Source organism: Pseudophryne corroboree, chromosome 3, assembly GCF_028390025.1.
Source record: "Pseudophryne corroboree isolate aPseCor3 chromosome 3, aPseCor3.hap2, whole genome shotgun sequence".
Lineage (NCBI taxonomy): Eukaryota > Metazoa > Chordata > Amphibia > Anura > Myobatrachidae > Pseudophryne > Pseudophryne corroboree.
The window spans coordinates 644,500,884-644,522,690 of record NC_086446.1 but is presented as its reverse complement, the minus strand read 5'-3'; the positions used below and the strand labels follow the sequence as shown (position 1 = coordinate 644,522,690).

Genomic DNA, 21,807 nt, shown 5'->3' with positions numbered 1-21,807 from the left:
CCCTAAAATGACCCAAATATATACTTATACCCATTTTCATGTACCCCAAATTTAATGAGAGCATTTATTTTGCTAAAAAAAAAAACTTGCTTTCTATAATTTTTTTGCATTTTTAAAAAAATGCATATAACAGCCATTTCACACAATTTTAGTCCCCAAAAACGCTCTAATGTGATCTCTAATACACTTCTCTTCTGTTTTCTTATGTTAGTTTAGCATTTTTTGAGGTACAGGCTGATTTCCCCATTTTCACCTGCACTTTTCAATTTTCGGCCGAAAAATTGCCGCGAATTTGCGGATAATTGAATACCCTAGTATGACTGGATGAAATGGAGTGTAATTACAGAGTCTTCATTAGTTGTTTGTTTTTGTGCAAAACAGCAAGGGTGGTACCATGGTAGGAAGTCTGAGTTGTGACTGTTCAGAGCAGCATCCAAAAGAGGTGTGAGGCATGGCCATCGCTGGTGTGTAGTAATAATACTTGGTGAGCTTGTCCTATAGATCACATTGCTTTGTGTGTAACCAGCTTTACTACTACTACAATAAACAAAAAATAAGATTTTACTTACCGGTAAATCTATTTCTCGTAGTCCGTAGTGGATGCTGGGGACTCCGTAAGGACCATGGGGAATAGACGGGCTCCGCAGGAGACAGGGCACTCTAAGAAAGAATTAGGAATACTGGTGTGCACTGGCTCCTCCCTCTATGTCCCTCCTCCAGAACTCAGTTAAGTAAACTGTGCACAGAAGAGCTGACAGTAAAAGGAAAGGATTTTGGAATCCAGGGTAAGACTCATACCAGCCACACCAATCACACCGTATAACTCGTGATAAACTTACCCAGTTAACAGTATGAACAACAACAGAGCATCAGACCAACCTGATGCAACCATAACATAACCCTTATGTAAGCAATAACTATATACAAGTATTGCAGAAGAAGTCCGCACTTGGGACGGGCGCCCAGCATCCACTACGGACTACGAGAAATAGATTTACCGGTAAGTAAAATCTTATTTTCTCTAACGTCCTAGTGGATGCTGGGGACTCCGTAAGGACCATGGGGATTATACCAAAGCTCCCAACCGGGCGGGAGAGTGCGGATGACTCTGCAGCACCGAATGAGCAAACACAAGGTCCTCCTCAGCCAGGGTATCAAACTTGTAGAATTTTGCAAAAGTGTTTGAACCCGACCAAGTAGCTGCTCGGCAAAGCTGTAATGCCGAGACCCCTCGGGCAGCCGCCCAAGAAGAGCCCACCTTCCTTGTGGAATGGGCTTTTACTGATTTTGGAGGCGGCAATCCAGCCGCAGAATGAGCCTGCTGAATCGTGTTACCGATCCAGCGAGCAATAGTCTGCTTTGAAGCAGGAGCACCCAGCTTGTTGGATGCATACAGGATAAACAGCGAGTCAGTTTTCCTGACTCCAGCCGTTCTGGCTACATAAATCTTCAAAGCCCTGACTACTTGGAATCCTCCAAGTCACGAGTAGCCGCAGGCACCACAATAGGTTGGTTCAAATGAAAAGATGACACCACCTTCGGCAGAAATTGCGGACGAGTCCGTAATTCTGCCCTGTCCATATGGAAAACCAGATAGGGGCTTTTACATGACAAAGCCGCCAATTCTGACACCCGCCTAGCCGAAGTTAAAGCCAATAGCATGACCACCTTCCACGTGAGATATTTAACTCCACGGTCTTAAGTGGCTCAAACCAGTGAGATTTCAGGAAACTCAACACCACGTTAAGATCCCAAGGTGCCACTGGTGGCACAAAAGGGGGCTGAATATGCAGCACTCCCTTTACAAACGTCTGAACTTCAGGAAGAGAAGCCTGTTCCCTTTGAAAGAAAATGGATAGGGCCGAAATCTGGACCTTAATGGACCCTAATTTTAAGCCCATAGTCACTCCCGACTGTAGGAAGTGAAGGAAACGGCCCAGCTGGAATTCCTCTGTAGGGGCCTTCCTGGCCTCACACCAAGCAACATATTTTCGCCATATACGGTGATAATGTTTTGTTGTCACGTCCTTCCTAGCCTTTATCAGCGTAGGAATAACCTCATCCGGAATGCCTTTCTCCGCTAGGATCCGGCGTTCAACCGCCATGCCGTCAAACGCAGCCGCGGTAAGTCTTGGAACCGACAGGGCCCCTGTTGCAACAGATCCTGTCTGAGAGGCAGAGGCCATGGGTCCTCTGTGAGCATTTCTTGCAGTTCCGGATACCAAGTCCTTTTGGCCAATCCGGAACAATGAGTATTGTTCTCACTCCTCTTTTTCTTACGATTCTCAGCACCTTGGGAATGAGAGGAAGAGGAGGAAACCATAAACCGACTGGTACACCCACGGTGTCACTAGTGCGTCCACAGCTATCGCCTGAGGGTCTCTTGACCTGGCGCAATACATTTGTAGCATTTTGTTGAGGCGGGATGCCATCCTGTCCACCTGTGGCAGTTCCCATTGATTTGTAATCTGTGTGAAGACTTCTTGATGAAGTCCCCACTCTCCCGGGTGGAAGTCGTGCCTGCTGAGGAAGTCTGCTTCCCAGTTGTCCACTCCCGGAATGACCACTGCTGACCGTGCTTGCACGTGATTCTCCGCCCAGCGAAGAATTCTGGTGGCTTCTGCCCTCGCCACCCTGCTTCTTGTGCCGCCCTGGCGGTTCACATGAGCCACTGCGGTGATGTTGTCTGACTGAATCAGCACCGGTTGGTCGCGAAGCAGAGGCTCCGCTTGACTCAGGGCGTTGTAAACGGCCCTTAGTTCCAGGATATTGATGTGCAGACAAGTCTCCTGACTTGACCACAGCCCCTGGAAATTTCTTCCCTGAGTGACTGCCCCCCCACCCTCGGAGGCTTGCATCCGTGGTCACCAGGACCCAGTCCTGAATGCCGAACCTGCGGCCCTCGAGAAGGCGAGTACTCTGCAGCCACCACAGAAAAGACACCCTGGCCCTGGGGGATAGGGTGATCAGCCGATGCATCTGTAGATGCGATCCGGACCACTTGTCCAACAGATCCCATTAAAAAGGTCCTTGCATGGAACCTGCCGAAAGGAATGGCTTCGTATGACGCCACCATCTTTCCCAGGACTCTCGTGCAGTGATGCACCGACACCTGTTTTGGTTTTAATAAGTCTCTGACCAGTGTCATGAGTTCCTGAGCCTTCTCCGTCGGGAGAAAAACCTTCTTCTGGTCTGTGTCCAGAATCATGCCCAGGAAGGGCAGACGCGTCGTAGGAATCAGCTGCGACCTTGGAATACTCAGAATCCAGCCGTGCTGTTGTAACGCTTCCCGAGAGCGTGTTACACTAATCAGCAACTGCTCTCTGGACCTCGCCTTCATGAGGAGATCGTCCAAGTATGGGAAAATTGTGACTCCTTGCTTTCGCAGGAGCACCATCATTACTGCCATTGCCTTGGTAAATATTCTCGGTGCCGTGGACAGACCAAACGGCAACGTCTGGAATTGGTAATGACAATCCTGTACCACAAATCTGAGGTACTCCTGATGAGGTGGATAAACGGGGACACGAAGGTAAGCATCTTTTATGTCCAGAGACACCATAAAGTCCCCCTCCCTTGCGATGACCGCTCTGAGCGATTCCATCTTGAACTTGAACTTTTCAAGTATATGTTCAGGGATTTTAAAATCAATATGGGTCTGACCGAACCACCTGGTTTCGGGACTACAACATGGTCGAATAATAACCCCCTCCTTGTTGAAGGAGGGGAACCTTGACCACCACCTGTTGAAGATACAATTTGTGAATTGCAGTTAACCCTGTTTCCCTCTCGGGGAGGGAATCCGGCAGGGCCGTCAGTGAGGAGGCATCTTCTCAAAGTCCAGCTTGTATCCCTGAGACACAATATCTATTGCCCAGGGATCTAACAGGGAGTGAACCCACTTGTGGCTGAACTTACAAAAGCGTGCCCCCACCGGGCCTAGCTCCGCCTGTGGAGCCCCAGCGACATGCGGTGGATTTTCGTAGAGGCCGGGGAGGACCTCTGTTCCTGGGAACTAGCTGTGTTGTGCAGCTGGTTTCCTCTGCCCCCGCCTCTGGCAAGAAAGGACGCACCTCGGACTTTCTGGTTTCTTTGTTCGAAAGGCTGCATTTGATAATGACGTGCTTTCCTAGGCTGTGCAGGAATATACAGCAAAATATCAGAATTACCAGCTATAGCTGTGGAGACCAGGTCCGAGAACCCTTCTCCACACAATCCTCAGCCTTCCATATGCCACTTAAGTTGGCATCATCTGTCCATTGCATATTCTACAGGATACGTCAAGCAGAAATCGACATAGCTTTGCCTCTAGGACCCAGTATACTCATGTCTTTTTGGGAATGTTTTATGATATATATCTCTTAAGACAGCATCTTTAATATTTATATATATATCTATATATACACATACATACATATATATATATATATATATATATATATATATATATATATATATATACATCCTAGGGTCTCAATTTCTGCTGATAAGGTACCTGTCCACGCCGCCACAGCGCTATAAACCCATGCCGACACAATCGCCGGTCTGAGTAGTGTACCAAAATGTGCACGCTCTCTGCAGGATCCCTGAGAATAGCTAGGGCTACCTTTTGGGCAAACGTGACACCCTAGAGGAAGATTCCCATCACATCCTGGCCCTAGTGGGGAAAGGATACTGCCTGAGAATTCTTTGTGGGAAGCTGCAGTCTCTTGTCTGGAGATTCCCGCTCTTTTTCCTCAGGAGAGGAGGGAAATTTACCTCAGCATTCTTCCCCTTAAAATGTGTCAGGGACAGATGAGTCATCTTTATTACAATAATCATATATTGAATACTTCTCTGCCATTTTGGCTGTAACTTTGCATTATCGTAGTCGACACTGGAGTCAAACTCCGTGTCGATATCAGTGTCTATTATTTTTGGATAGTGAGCATTGTGAGACTCTGAAGGTCTCTGCGCCATAGGGACAGACATGGGTAGATTTCCTGTCTGTTCTCATCTTTTGTGCAATAAATTCACCTTAGCACTTACACATATCCAAACAGGTGTCGGCGTTGTCGACGGAGACAACCTCTCACACACATATTTGCTCCATCTCCTCCTTAGGGGAGCCTTTTACCTCAGACATGTCGACACACACGTATCGACACACCACACACACAGGGGATGCTCTATTTGAAGACCGTTCCCCCACAAGGCCCTTTGGAGAGACAGAGAGAGAGTATGCCAGCACACACCCCAGCGCTATATGACCCAGGAATCACACAGTAAACGTAGTGTTAACCCAGTAGCTGCTGTATACATTGTTTTTACGCCAAATTTATGTGCCCCCCCCTCTCTTTTCACCCTCTTCTATCGTGCTTCTGCAGGGGAGAGCCTGGGGAGCTTCCTCTCAGCGGAGCTGTGGAGAGAAAATGGCGCTGGTGAGTGCTGAGGAAGAAGCCCCGCCCCCTCAGCGGCGGGCTTCTGTCCCGCGATTTTGTGTAAAATAATGTCGGGGGCTCATGCATATATACAGTGCCCAACTGTATATACGCTCCTTTATGCCAAGAGGTACTTAATTGCTGCCCAGGGCGCCCCCACCTGCGCCCTGCACCCTACAGTGACCGGAGTGTGCGGGTTTAATGTGGGAGCAATGGCGCACAGCTGCAGTGCTGTGCGCTACCTCATATGAAGACTGGAGTCTTCTGCCGCCGCTTTCGAAGTCTTCTTGCTTCTCACGCCGGCTTCTGGCCCTGCGAGGGGGACGGCGGCGCGGCTCTGGGATCGGACGACCAAGGGTGCGTTCCTGTGTTCGATCCCTCTGGAGCTAATGGTGTCCAGTAGCCTAAGAAGCATGACCTATCTGCAGTTAGTAGGGCTGCTTCTCTCTCCTCAGTCCCACGTAGCAGAGAGTCTGTTGCCAGCAGATCTCTCTGAAAATAAAAAATCCTAACAAAATACTTTCTTATCAGCAAGCTCAGGAGAGTTCACTAAAGTGCACCCAGCTCGTCCGGGCACAGATTCTAACTGAGGTCTGGAGGAGGGACATAGAGGGAGGAGCCAGTGCACACCAGAATTCTCAATTCTTTCTTAGAGTGCCCTGTCTCCTGCGGAGCCCGTCTATTCCCCATGGTCCTTACGGAGTCCCCAGCATCCACTAGGACGTTAGAGAAAAAAAATAACTACAGCACAAATACTCAAGGGAGTACACACGTAGCAATGTGTGCTTAAATTCTAAGCAATCTGTCTAGATTGCTTAGAGAAGAAGCACACATCTCTCCGTGTGTATGCCCCATCGCCGGTTCTAGACTGCAGGCACAATCTAGTAAGATCGCTCACTTCACCACTGGGTGAAGTGAGCGTCCCCCCCAGCTTACATTCACTCGCTCAGCACACATTGCGGTGTGTGCCGAGCGTCGGGGGGGGGGAGGGAAGCTCTGTGCTAGATCGCTTTGCACACATCGGTGCTTGTGTACCCCTTGGGTAATGGTAATGGGTGTAGAGGGTGTGGTGCACATTAGTTCAGGGGTGTGGGCGACAACTACTGCACATCACTTACCCAAAACCTATACTTACCTCTCACAGCAGTCTTTTTATTTTGTTTATTATAAAAAAATTTTTTTTAGGTAAAACTACGTTATGGCATTCCTTTATGAAATATTATAACTTGGAAACTCATCCTTAAAGTAAAACACACATGAAAGCACACTGGGGGTTATTCAGAGATGGACACAGATCACTACATACGTAGCAAGATCTGCGTCCATCTCCTAACAAGCTGGGGGCCGTCCAGCACAGGGTAAGGCTGCCCAGCATTTGTGTGGCGCTGCCTCACAATAAATTGCGGACGCATCGGTGTAAGGTCGACCCCTGGCTGCACTGGCACGTTGTCCGCTGCGATTTTTTCTACCAGAGTGGCTGCACGTGATGTCACACAACAACCCTGAGAATGCTCGCGGTATGCCCCAGTTTTGGTTGCCATGCCCCTGCAGCGCCCGCCGCTGTCAATCACCTTGCAGCCGCATCCTTCCAGGATTCAGCCACAAGGTGAAGGGTTGCACACGCACACCGCGGCATGTACACGTGTGCAGATCTGATGAAAGCACGGCTGCGTCCATCTCTGAATCGGCCCCATGGTGTACAGGCATTAGTATTAAATTAAAAGGATTTACACCTTACCATACATACCATGAGATATTGCCTGGCAAGACAGACCGACTCAATGGTGCCTTGGAGGTAGACAGTGGACTTCTTCAGGGGGTTGTTGGGATCCGGGAAGTGGATCTGTGCACCTGTACGTTGCATAATATGCTTGATGTTGCCACCGTTGCGGCCCATCATAAAGAGATGATGCTGAGCAGCAATGTCCAGCTGTGTGCTGACAGGAATGGCACTGGCCAGGCTACCAGCAAGATGCTCCAGCAGCAGTGCTGTACCTTCCTATCAAAACATAAAAGAGGTGTGATCAGACAACACACAGAACCAAAAGGAAAGACACAACTAGGTCAGATAGAAGCAGGGTGATCGCTAAGGGGGAATTCAAATAGCAACGGTAATTTACAGTGGGCTAATTGATCCCCGGGGCTATTCTGTAAGCCCCGCAGGCAGCAGTTAATGGGGATTTTTTTTTCCAAGACTGAAAAAGAAATCCCCCATTTTCGGGTGCTGTGGCTGTGTTAACACATAGATCCAGGAACCTATCCCGAATTCTGTGTTAACGGCAGTTGATAGGCGAGAAAAAGGGGCTCTTACTGAATTGCCCCAGGTGTTAAAGCTTGAGGCTACCACCCTTTTTCACACCAGGTAAATTATCGGAGCTAACTGAATTCCCCCATACGATTCATTTACTAGGAATTGTGAATTAATAAACTTAATTTGCATAAGTGTTCGTGCAATCCACAATACTCGAGCCTTCACAAAGTTTATACCTACAGGTACTCTAACTACACATAATACTTTAGGGGATAGCCAATTAGCTGTGGTAATTTTTCAGCCAATAAAAATGGGCTATTGCGATTTTAGCCTGATGGTCATTATCGGGCTATCCATTATAGCCTGTGTTATTAGCCAAAAAAAATTCCCATTTTTGGTCAATAACACATGAGGTCCGGGATAAGTTCCCGGACCCATGTGTTACTGCGGCTCCAAAAGCTGCTTCCCGAAGCATAATCCCCCAATAAATGCCGGCTATCGGGGCTAATTGGATAGCCTCCAGTGAATCCATTAGCCGTGGTAAGTTACCGCTGCTAATTGGATACTGACCTTTGTACTAAAGTCAGATCATTGTAAATAAAGCACACAACAGCCACATTTGTGCAGACAAAATATCTTGTTATACTATATTTTCAATGCATGGTGCACAAGAACATACAATATTTGTTTACGTTAAAGGACAACTTAACCATAAAATATACCTTTATATTTTGTATGATGAACACTATTTTAGTGGTATTCACAAAGCTTATACAATTAAACACTGCATGACATTTATGTTTGTTTTAACATGAGAAATGCCTAGGTATGAAGCATGAAAATCATAAAAGGACCAGATCTGCTCAGAGTAATGCAATATAAGGTTATATACAAATACAGGTTGAGTATCCCATATCCAAATATTCCGAAATACGGAATATTCCGAAATACGGACTTTTTTGAGTGAGAGTGAGATAGGGAAACCTTTGTTTTTTGATGGCTCAATGTACACAAACTTTGTTTAATACACAAAGTTATTAAAAATATTGTATTAAATGACCTTCAGGCTGTGTGTATAAGGTGTATATGAAACATAAATGAATTGTGTGAATGTACACACACTTTGTTTAATGCACAAAGTTATAAAAAATATTGGCTAAAATTACTTTCATGCTGTGTGTATAAGGTGTATATGATACATAAATACATTCTGTGCTTAGATTTAGGTCCCATCGCCATGATATCTCATTATGGTATGCAATTATTCCAAAATACGGAAAAATCCGATATCCAAAATACCTCTGGTCCCAAGCATTTTGGATAAGGGAGACTCAACCTGTAACTATATCAAAATGTGCACTAGCTCATTTAATTGCACAGTAGAGAAACACCACCATCCTAAAGGACATCTGCTTTCTCTAAAATGGGCAAATTTAGTTTAAGTTTTTATTTTAGTTTAAGTATTTATTTATTGTTGTTCCAAAATAGAACTTGTGTCTTTTCTGCAACTATAACCCCTTATCCTCTGTGCGTTTACTAGATTGAGTATGAGTATTTTCAGGCCCTTAAACACCCTGAAAATCTTGCCATCTTGAAAGAGCCAGCCACATGCTGCTCGGCTAGTGACATGGCAGTTGGGCTGACTGAAGACGGAACACTCAATAAGGCCAGCTGACAGTGGGATAGGAAAGATATGGGGCATATGTACTTAGGGGTACATTTACTAAGCAGTGATAAGAGCAGAGAAGTGAGCCAGTGGAGAAATTTCCCCATCAACCAATCAGCAGCTCTGTATCATTTTATACTATGCAAATTATAGATGTTACTTCAATGCTGATTGGTTACCATGAGCAACTTCTCCACTGGCTCACTTCTCCGCTCTTATCACTGCTTAGTAAATGTACCCCTAAGTCTTGGAGAGTGATAAATTGGAGAGATAAAGTACCAGCTAATCAGCTCCCTAACTGGCATGTTACAGCCACTTTATCACTCTCAAAGGCATTGTACATGTATCCCTAGAAACATAGAATTTGACAGCAGATAACTACTCGGCTCATCTAGTCTGTCCATGTACACACATGTTTTGCTGGGACTCAATTAACTGAACAGTATATGTTTGGAGCATGGGAAGAAACCAGAGTACCTGGAGGAAACTCATGAAAGCACGGGGAGAACATACAAACTCCACGCAGTTTAGGAATCGAACCCCTGACCGCAGTGCCGTGAGGCAGAAATGCTAACCATTACACCAAGTTCTTCAAACACTATGGGGTATATTCAATTAGCAGCGATAACGGACTTTTTGCGTGAAAAGTCCGGTTTTCGCGCGAAAAAACGGACTTTTCCCGCGAAACGCAATTACAGCCTATTCAATTTTCCTGGAAAATTTATCGGTGATCATTTTTTCACTAATTTCACTTCACCTACTCTGAAGCAGGTGAAAAGTTGGGAAAAGTCACTATTTTAAGGTAAAAATGTTTGGATATGGTACAGAACTCCTGGGACACCCCCCTTAATGACTAATTAGGCACGTTGAGGTTTTTAATTATTTTTAATTGGCCAATAATGACATGTCATTTTTGGGGTGAAAAAGTACAAAGTGATGGAAATTGGGGTTCAAGGTATGGGACAGGTATATTGGGGTGCTTTATGAGTGGGACAGGTGTTTTTAGGCTTGCAGATGGGAGTAATCGGTCTGTTTCCACTTTTTTTTTTAAAGTATCCTAAAATGACCCATATATATATACTTATACCCATTTTCATGTACCCCAAATTTAATGAGCATTTATTTTGCTCAAAAAAACTTGCTTTCTATAATTTTTTTGCATTTTTTAAAAAATGCATGTAACAGCCATTTCACACAATTTAAGTCCACAAAAACTCTCTAATGTGATCTCTAATACACTTCTCTTCTGTTTTCCTATGTTAATTTAGCATTTTTTGGGGTACAGGCTGATTTCCCCATTTTCACCTGCACTTTTCACTGCAAGAATTTTCAGGTGAAACCCGTTTGTAATTAAATAGGTCGAAAAACGGAGCGTTTTCGCAGCAATTTTCGCCTGATTGCCGCAAAAAAATTTCGGGTGAAAAATTGCAGCGAATTTGCGGATAATTGAATACCCTAGTATATCTCTGAGCATAAGAAGAAAAACAAATTACGAACAGACAAAATAGGGGGCTATACTAGTAGAATTGTTTCTTTAGGGTCTATTTTCCTTCGTTTAACCCCAGAAAAAAAATACCTCCTCAAAAAAGAGAACTTAAATCATAAAAATAAGATTTTGGTACTTACCAGGTAAATCCTTTTCTTTGAATCCATAGGGGGCACTGGAGTACTCTAGGGATATGGACGGTTCCACAGGAACTAGGCACTGAATAAGTTAAAATTTGAGACTACTTCTCCCCTCCATATCCCAGAGTACCTCAGTGTTTTTTTTACTGAGCCGAACAGGAGCTATAGAGGTTAATGGAGAATTACATATAACAAACGGACAACAATAAAGTTGACACATAACGTTACTGACAACTATCAGTTGACACCAACCCAATAAACTTGCTAATTTGAACCAGTCGGTGAGAGTGTGTTACCATAAGATCCCCTGAACTTACCACAAGCCAGGAAAACTGCTCTGGGTGGGCGTCCAGTGCCCCCTATGGATTCAAAGAAAAGGATTTACCTGGTAAGTACCAAAATCCTATTTTCTTTTTCATCCACTAGGGATCACTGGAGTACTCTAGGGACGTACCAAAGTTTCCCCCCTGGGCGGGAGAGCTGTTTGGCACCTGTAACACTAGACGGCCAAAGCTAGATGCTGATGCCGCAAAAGTATCAAACTTGTAAAAGCGCACAAACATGTGCACTGAAGACCATGTAGCCGCCCTGCAAAAGCTGTGTCGTAGAACTCCACGACCAGCTGCCCATGACATTCCCGGAGAACATGTGGAATGAGCTGTTACTGATGTAGGCGGCTGTAACCTAGCATGAAGGTAAGCCTGACATATGGTCAGTTTTATCCATCTGGATAAGGTCTGCTTAGAAGGTGGCCAACCCATCTTGGACGCATCATAGAGGATAACAACGTATCCGTCTTAGGAACTGTAGACGTTCGGAATACATAAACGCGTAATGCGCGTACCCCAACCAAAATTCCAGAATCTCCTGTTAACACAGGAACTACTATTGGATGATTGATGTGAAAAGAGGACCCTACTTTTGGTAGGAAAGCGGGATTAGTCCAAAGTTCCGCTCTGTCATTATGAAACACTAAATACAGTGGCTTGCATGACAAGGCACCCAAATCTGAAACCCGCCCTGCCGAAGCTAAGGCTAGGAGAGAAATTGTTTCCCAAGTGAGAAACTTAATATCCACTTGTTGTAAGGGTTCGAAATAAAAAGACTATAAGCAATCTAAAACCAGATTCAAGTCCCATGGCGCAGTAAGTGGAGTGAAAAGGAGGCTGTACTTTGAGGACAACCCTGCATAAAGGTGTGTACCGATGGCAATAGAGCCAATCTTCTTTGAAAATAAATTGACAACGCAGATATCTGCACCTTTAGTGTGGATAAACGCCGACCTCCATCTAACCCCATCTGTAGACATAACAAAATAGACGGGATAACTTGAAAGATGATGTCGGAAACTTACGAACTTCACACCAACCTATATCGGCACGCCAAACTCTGTAATAATGAGCTGCCGTAACTGGCTTACTAGCATGTAACATGGTTGGTATAACCTATTCTGGAATGCCCTCTCTTTTTAAGAGGGCTGTCTCAACAGCCACTCCGTCAACGCAGCCACGCTAAATCGGAGAAAAAGAACGGACCCTGATGTAACAGGTCCGGACGCAGTGGGAGCGGCAAAGGAACGTCCGCGAGTAGACCGCGAAGATCCGAAACCAAGCTCTCCAAGGCCAATGAGGCGCCACTAGTTTGACTGTGGCGGACTCTCTTTTGATCCGTTTTAGCAACAGAGGGAGCAGCGGAAAACGGTGGAACAGAAACACGAGACTGTAAGGCCACGTGATTGTGAGAGCATCCACCGCCACTGCCTTTGGATCTCTCGTTCTGGACACGTACTGGGGCGTTTGTTAATTGTGGCGAGATGCCATCAGGTCCACTTGCGGGTAACCCTACTTCTGGACCAACATGCGAAACACTTCTGGATTTAATGCACATCCTGGATAAAAATCCCGACAGCTGAGATAATCCGCCTCCCAGTTGTCCACTCCCGGAATGAATACTGCCGACAAAATCACCTCGGCCCAATTGAGGATTCGAGCTACTTCCCGCATGGCCATGCGGCTTTTCATTCCTCCTTGTTTGTTGATGTATGCGACCGCCGTCGCGTTGTCTGACTGCACCTGAACAGCCTGAGCCTGCAGCATGTGCACTGCTTGTCGTAGCGCATTGTAAATTGCCCGGAGTTCCAGGACATTTATAGACAGCAATCTTTCGTGATCCGCCCAGAGACCCTGGAGCTGAAAATTTTGAACTACAGCTCCCCAACCTCTGAGACTCGCGTCCGCCGTGAGAATTATCCAATTCCAGGCGCCGAACCGTTTCCCTGCGGTTAGATTCTGTACTTTGAGCCACCAGAGTAGACACTCTGGCCTTTGGAGACAACCTCACCCTGCGGTGAATCTGCAGAAGCGAGCCCGACCATTGTGCGAGCACATCCAGTTAAAAAGGACGTGAGTGAAGTCTTCCGAACTGAAGCGCTTCGAAAACCGCCACCATTGTGTCTAATAGGCGAATGCACAAATGAACCGAGACAGTGCGTGGCTTAAGCACTAATTGTACCAGATGACGAATGACCTGTACTTCTGTTCGGGTAGGTAAATTCCTTGATTTACCGTATCGAGAATCATACCTGGGAATTGAAGTCGATGAGACGGAATCATTCAGGAATTCGCGTAGACAATGGTAGGATAACAGATCCCCCCCCCCCCACCTGGTCTGTGATCTATTCTCGTCTGGAACGTAGCCAACCTGGACGTTGTGTGCCACTAGTGAAGCTGAAACGCAAGAACCAACTGCCAACGTCACAGAAGCTGTAGGCAGCAAGAAGTGTAAGGTGGTCTTTATTTAGGGCAAACCTGAACTGGAGTGCCCTGCCACTACAGCCTTGGTACCTCAAACCCTTACCAAAGCAGGGCGAAGCAACAGCCGTACTGCTGTGTAGGGTACACTCCGATAGGTAGTTAAACGCCCAATAATTGAAATCGTCTCTCATTGTAAATTGTTCAGCCTTCGCTGAGAACCTAACGTACTGGCCTGGTGCTATGAGGGCTGGCGGTGAATCGACCGCAACAATTTAGCTGAAAACAGTAAAAAAAAATATATTTATTTTTCCTCTCAGGCAGTACATGCGCCCGCATTTCCCCCCAAAGAGGACCGGTAAGGGTCTGCTGTGCAGTCGTATTTGTCCGACACACTGTGTGACCGACTCTGCAGCGAAGCTGCTTGTTTGATTATGCATTAGACTTAGTGATCATGTACCCCGACCAGTAAGTACACCACGGAAGTAATCTGTGTATAAACCTGCATTACCGTGCATGTGGTTACCAGCAATAGTGAATCTTCCTGTAGAGACATGCTGTCAAAAACAATTAATAAATTAAATTCCTAACAACCCCCCGTCCCCAGAGGATGAGTGTTGTAGGGCAGCAACCTCCTGCAAAGAACCAGGAAGTAATGTTAAAAATGGTGTCCTACCATGTTTTCTTTTTTTCTTTTATATATATATATATATATATATATATATATATAAAAAAACTAAACCAAAATAGATGCGGAGGCGCCCAGGTGACACTTGGAATTGCACTACTAAAGCACGTGGTAGAGAACTATAATACACAATTAATATAAAATTAATTCACTGAATTGACACTCCTCTTGAAAATGAGTGGCAGCAACCTTAAACAGAAGAACATGTGCTTGGAACACACACATATAGTGAAATTTAAAAAATAGAGATAAGGGCGCCTTCTAGTGTCTAGATAAATAAATATAGTGTATACCCAGTGTGAAAGGAAAATTGGACACTACTTATCTGGGGCATGTATTTCTCTTCGGTCACGAGACCAATATTGGTACATAAAAGAGATAAAGGAAATATATCATAGCGCGTACCGTTTTTATACCATTGATCAGCAAAGATATGGTTGTATATAAAAAACCTTATAGGGATGAACAAATTCCATAATTTAAAATCCACAGCCAGGGATAAAAAGGTTTTTACAAATTTTAATACAACACATAAAAACAAATGGTAGAAGTGTGAGCGTACAATATATAAAATTCAATCAGGCTTATCTGTCCACATTGAAAGCTGGTACGTCAAATATTTTTCATATAGACCATACAAATAGTAACAATGCAAACGTACAAGAAATAAATATATATTAGGCTTATCTGTCCTTATAGGAGGTTCAGGTACAGCAGTCCCAACGCGTTTCATCAATATACAGACTTCATATATATATATATTACACCTGTTAAACCAGGATCTGAACCAGTGTCCATGTAATCACAAAGTTCACTGTGGGCGGGAAGCCTAACCACTTGGCTACAGAGCCACCTGTAAAAATAATAAGCAAAGCTGCTGTTTAAACATCAACTCTGGTGATGAAATGGTTGCTGTAGTGACTTGCAATTCAGATAGGACCTGAACCCTCAATCCCTGGTTTAGGAGGGCAGTGTCCTATCCATTAGGCCACTGGGGATCTGGGGCGGTGAGGCCTGAACTCCGTGTACCGTTCTCTATACACGGAGCCGGGCTATGGTGGAGAGGGGGCCGGAAGCGGCATAGGGGGCCGGAGAGCGCGCTGCATAGAGCCGTGGAGCGGCCTATGCATAAATCAACGTGGCCAGCGCGGCTCAGAGCGGCGGGGGACACAGCATAGACAGCGGCGCTGGAAACGGCGGCGGGCGGCTGAAGGCAGCGGCCGGCGGCCACACACACACAGCATCCCACACAGCGAGGCGGCAGCGTGAGTTGACCGCCCCGTTCAACATACCTGGACCCTGTGGTGAGGGCTATGACGGGGCTTCTCTGTAAGTTCCGTCCAGCCTTTACTGCAGGTTTTAGTCCTGCACGTGGTAGTGAGGGAGCTCTTTTTAGAGAGGTCCGACACCCACAGCTGCTTCAGCAGCTTCCACTATCCCGGACCCTCGCCTTTCTGGAAGGGGGGAAGGGATGTGGAACATTGAAAAATCAAAAATAAATCCAATAATTGTGGAGAAACTCCACAGGCCTAGTTGCTCAGTGAGCACCGAAAAAACACTGAGGTACTCTGGGATATGGAGGGGAGAAGTAGTCTCAAATTTTAACTTATTCAGTGCCTAGTTCCTGTGGAACCGTCCATATCCCTAGAGTACTCCAATGACCCCTAGTGGATGAAAAAGAAACACTATTTATGTATGTACACATTAAGGTGTGTTTACAATTGTTAACTTTTTTTTTTTTTTTTAAGGTTTATGGCACTAAAATATGTTGTTTTTAAAAAACAGAAAAAAAAATATTCAATGCCATAAAAACATTCCAAAGGATTTCATTGCATTTCTAACATTGGGAGCCCCAACATCTGTTACATCTTTAGATAATTACCGAGCAAGAGACCAGGTTGAAGTACTGAGTAAACTATATAGTTTACACAGTGTCTGTTTTTTTTTTTTTTACATATTCCAAAGAACATAACTGCTGTATGTATTTATTGGATGAGAAGGCATTAGAGCGTTTGTATTACTAACTTAGTTGCGGGAAAAATAAAAATATATAATGTAATGTGAAAAAAGTCACTGGAGACCTCCCAGCATTACTTGTGAAGGCTAAATCTGAGCAGGAAAAAGTGAGAGAAGGAATTTTGTTTTAAGTAGGAGCTGTGTGTGGATCTGGAATGTATACAAGGTGCATAGCACAAGTGAAAACAACCTTGGGCTACATTTCATGAGTATTAAACATTTTCCAAGCACATACAAAACAGTAAGTACACTGTTACAGTACGTACAGAATACTTAAGTTACATACTTTTTAGAACAGGTGTAACTGATGTACTGGTTAGCACCCATTATACTATACACAAATGTATATACTGTAGCTCTCTGTAATAGACTAATATCTGAAAATAAAAAATATGCTATCAAAATACTGTGGTCTTTAATGTTGTTTATGTAGCTTCTATATAATAAAACCGAATGCTGATAAAATGATGTCATCACATTGGTATGCACTGAGTGATTGTATGAACTGTGATCCTTCCCAACAGTGTCAGAGATACACAGAAGAGAGGTAAAAGGCGGATTTATAGAGAAGCCGTAGAGGGAGGAGAGGTAAGGAGAAAGTGCTGGGGAAGAGAAAATGGTGGCAGGTGTGGATGAGAGAGAGAACGGTGCATGTGTGTGGGGTGTCTGGAGAAAGTGTCAGGGGAGAGATAGAGTAAGAGAGTGTGTGTGTGTGTGTGTGTGTGTGTGTGTGTGTGTGTGTGTGTGTGTGTGTGTGTGTGTGGGGGGGGTCAGAAAAAAAACCAACAAAACTAGCAATCCAAACAATGCCCTACAATATAGCTTATATACAGCAGGGACGGTGGATATGATCTTACAGGTTGTCTTGCAGAACCGGTATTCTATAGCAAAAAAATCCTTAAATGTCTATTTCACAAACTAACTTTTCTATAAAACTGTGAAAGATTAGGGTAATACTGAAATGCTAACCATCCTCAATAATGTACGTGTTTATTTTAAACAACCACTGCAGATACATTGGTATTTTGGAATAGTCTGTCCTGGTACAGGTACAACAATTATAAGGCTCCATTTGAGATCAGTCATACAGCTGTTTGCTAAATCCCCTTATTTGCTAAATCACTGGAAAAACTATATTAAACCCATCAAAAAATAAATAAATGAGATTTTAATTTTGGTAGGGGAAAAAAGGTTCCACTGAATCAGCAGTTCAGCATGACATAGCATTTAGTATCTTATGAATGCCAGGAGATTGATTTCATTAAAACGCTGATGCCTTGTGTAACTTCTAAGCTTTAGAGCTGGAACAGGTCCATGCATCCGTACGACAGACAAATATGAACTCTCGCTATACCTTTCTGAAATTCTTCTTTCAGGATGAGCTGTTTCACAGCTGGAAAAACATAACCGTGATTGCAAAATGAACCTTCCCGCTGACAGAGGGCCCGATGCGTAATACATCCTTGGTGTATCGTTTTCTGAAAATGTGTAGCAGAAAATTACCTTAACAGCGCTGGTGTTATTTTGGGAACCTCTTACGATAACAGTAGCACCATACACTCTAGAGCGCTGCTTGAAGGAGACTGTTATGTTGTAGGTTTGGGAGATGTGCTGGATTGTGGGGGAGTTGGGATCTGGGATGGGCTGCAGAATACCAGCTATGGGCAACTCAAACATCAAAACCAAAGGCAGCAGCTCCTGCAGAAAAACCAGACACTTATTACTGCAAAGGTATTTTACGTTCTTACATTAAAACACATATAATAAAACTTTTATAAAGGAGCAGGTCAACGGGGCTGCCATCTTCACAAATTTGCTAAATCAACGCATTGTATTAATAGAGATGGTCATCATGTACAGCAAGGGTTCCCAACCACGGCACACTAACCATTCCAGTTTTTAAGGATAACCATACTTAAGCACAGGTGGATAAATTGGTTTAATCATCTGTGCCCAAGCATGGTCATCACATAAAGCAGGACTGTTAGTGTGCCTTGAGGCTAGAGGTTGGGAAACACTGGTCCACAAATATAGACTGTCTTATAAGTATGTGCCCTGATGTCACCTTACAGAACCATGGGGCAGATGTTTTAACCTGGAGAAGGCATAAGGAAGTGATAAACCAGTGATATGTGCAAGGTGATAAAGGCACCAGCCAATCAGCACCAATATGTAAATTAACACAGTCAGGATCTGATTGGCTGCTGCCTTTATCACCTTGCACATATCACTGGTTTATCACTTCCTTATGCTTTCTCGAGGTTAATACATCTGCCCCCATGTACTTTTACTGTGCAGGCTTTAAGCAACTAAAAGGATCAGTTTTTCAGAAACAATGCTTTACTGTAAAACTTTTATTAAGAATATTTTCTTGTTATATATAGTGTAATAAGGCACTTTGCACCAAAAAAACCTTAATATGTTATTGATGACAGAAGCCATTTAAAATTTATTTTAAAAATAGAATTGTGTTTTTTAAGTTGTTGGAACCAAAATTATGACACAAAGTTGAGTTAGACCGTTATTTGACCTTGAAGAAATTATTTTCTTGATGCCAAAAACATTATAGTAATCACAATGATGTGTATAAATGTTATTCAGCAGAAGAAAAAAAGTGTATGATCAACATTGTATCTATATATTTGATAAAAATTATGAATACATACATACATACATACATACATACAATGGGAGAAATGTAATAGGGTGTGAACCAGAAAGTGAGAGATTTTGTGAGTTTTTTTCTGTGTGTGTTTTTCTTAAAGTGGCAATCATTTATATGGCAAAACCAGGCTGAAGTTGCCATGTAAACAACTGCCACTTTAAAAAACAAAACAAAACAAAAAAACAGAAGAACTCTCACAAAATCTATCACACTTTCACACCCTATTACATTCCTGCCATAAAATAAATGATACATGTATACACACTTTATATATATATATATATATATATATATATATATATATATATACACACACACACATACATACACACAGTATACACACACATACATTCCTTTTCTGCATTTAAATAACACTGTTCTAAAGTAAGGGAATCATTTTTATCAGTGGGGAACTGTGCCTATCTGATGCAGCAAGCCTCAATACCGTACTAGATGTCACCAATATGCTCTGCTGTCTTCATTATATAATGTGCTCATTGTCACACCGATCATCTCTTCCCCTGTACTTGCCTACTGTTAGTGATGGAAAGCATACACTCTGCACACAATATGTTGGATGGAGAGAAGTAGCACTTATTTGGGAAAATCGGAATGAAAAGTATATTCCTGAAGAAAGCTTTCAAATACATTTTTGTACTCGTTTTATTTTCTTAACTAGTAACTGAAAGTGGTGCGCTGAATAGGATATGTCCATGGGATTTTACGTGGGACATAAATGCCAGCTCTTAAGCATATAGTCTTTCAGAACTTTTGCCTGCGTGTAAATTTTAGTATTCATCAGGCGGCCAGTAATAAATGATGAATGGAATAGATGCATGCCGAAAGGTGGTAGTTTGGGCTATAAAAATCATAATATGTTTCAAAGACTGATGAGCGGAAAAACCACAAAGCAATGAAGAAAACCTGAAATGTGTCACTGAAGCATCCAAACCATTTAATAAAAGTTCTTCCAAAACAGAGCAATGGTATTCGTCCAAAAATAAAAAAAATAAAAAAAGTTACAGGGCATCTGTTCATAGAACACAAAACAACTGTAAATCAGACTGCTGAACAGTAAACAAAAACACAGAAAAACGTAACCAATGTAAAAACTTGTTTTAGATAAGTTTCAGTGAAAGGAACAAAAGCCCAATAATGAATCTGACTCTGCTATATGGAAAAACGCTTATTAATACTTACTCTTATTCGTACTCTGGCTGATTCCACACCTGCGGGTTGTCCTGCAATCGATACCTGCAAGATGGGATGGACAATTGTATTACTACTGGCTTTAGTGTGTTTGTGTGGCACAGAACTTAATCTGTTAGATCTGCATGGGCTGTGCTGTACATACATTTTCTGTACAGTGTAATATGCAAGTAACATATCAAGCTTTCCTGCATTCTATAGACATAATCCTTGAGATCTTGCACTGAAGGCCCAGATAGAAGGTATAGTGGCCATGTTCCAGCATGCATCAGTACTTTGTAGGTCCACCACGTGCAGTGATTACCTGGAAACATGACAGGCGGCATCGTCATCCTGATAAAAACATTTGTTTCGGATGAACTGAAACAACGTAGGAAGCACGGAGTTATCGAGAACATCTCTATACGTCTCAGAGTTAATGTGTAGTACAACACGTGGACACATGCCAAACCAGCTGAAACAACCCCAAAGCATAATGCCACCACCTCCATGCTTTACAGTAGGCACTGTACACTCTGGCATCAGAAGTTCTCCTGGGAATCTCCAAACCCAAACAAGTCCATCCGAACTGAAAAGTATAAACCGTGATTCGTCACTGGGTCATTCCACATCAAATCACCCCCAAAAAATTGAAATGTCCACCACCTATGTTAGATTTTGAAAAAAAATTTTAGTTGAGAGGATGTCAAAACAACTATTTCTGCCAAATATCTCAACTGTCTGACAATTTGTTTGTTATTGATTTTTCAATTAATTAAATTTACTAATCGCGGCTTCTTTATCCAGTTTATTTGAAGTTTCATGGGTGTTTATTAAGGATGCACCATGAAATTTGGACCCCTACGGTAACTCATCCTCCCAAATCTAATCTTTACGTTTTGAGTTACTGTAAAAACGCACATTTTTCGAAAAGACTTAAAAACGCTAGGTTCAATCAACATTAGAGATCCCTTTTTTTTTTTTTTTTACGTGCATAACAAAGGTATACATTACCACAAAAAAAAATAAAAAAATCAGCATGGTAATCTGTTTCATAGTGGAGAAAAAAAAATCATGAAGTTGACGTTCAATTACTGATGTACCGCATATATAAATAACACAAGAAACCATTACATTTTACAACTTAAACATAATTTGAGTCCCTAACTTATTTAAGGTCACAGAATGCATGGTAAAACAATCAAGAAAACTTGAAGAAACCCATAGCATACTGGCAGAACCTGAAAAATATAGAGGGAAAGCCCTTCTTGTACAAATCGTTCATCGGGTACAGCAATTTTACGAAGATGATGAACATTCTCGGATGTGCCCTGAAAAGAAAGTCTGTTTCTGTAAATGTTCCAGAAGGAAAAATAATTCACCAACAGAAAAGGCTACTCCTAGTAAACTTGAAAGTGCTTTATCTTGCTTTAAAATACCGTTTTCCAGACATTCAAGTTGGATTGTCTAAGGTTTGTTCCTTACGACCTACATGGTGTGTTAGTAAGCGTTGCTGCAAGAGGTATGCATTCTGTGT

At 43.2% G+C, this 21,807-nt stretch overlaps 1 protein-coding gene across 2 annotated transcripts in view; it reads right to left on the bottom strand.

Annotated features, from left to right (window-relative positions):
* BICC1 (BicC family RNA binding protein 1) overlaps positions 1-21,807 on the bottom strand; it is a 420,840-nt gene that overhangs the window by 50,131 nt on the left and 348,902 nt on the right. For both annotated transcript variants that reach the window (XM_063961749.1, XM_063961748.1), the window contains exons 6-8: positions 20,283-20,336; positions 17,921-18,115; positions 7,168-7,419 (exon numbers count right to left, since the gene is read on the bottom strand). In XM_063961749.1, the coding sequence (XP_063817819.1) occupies positions 7,168-7,419; positions 17,921-18,115; positions 20,283-20,336 (501 nt within the window). The remainder of the gene's footprint in view (positions 1-7,167; positions 7,420-17,920; positions 18,116-20,282; positions 20,337-21,807) is intronic.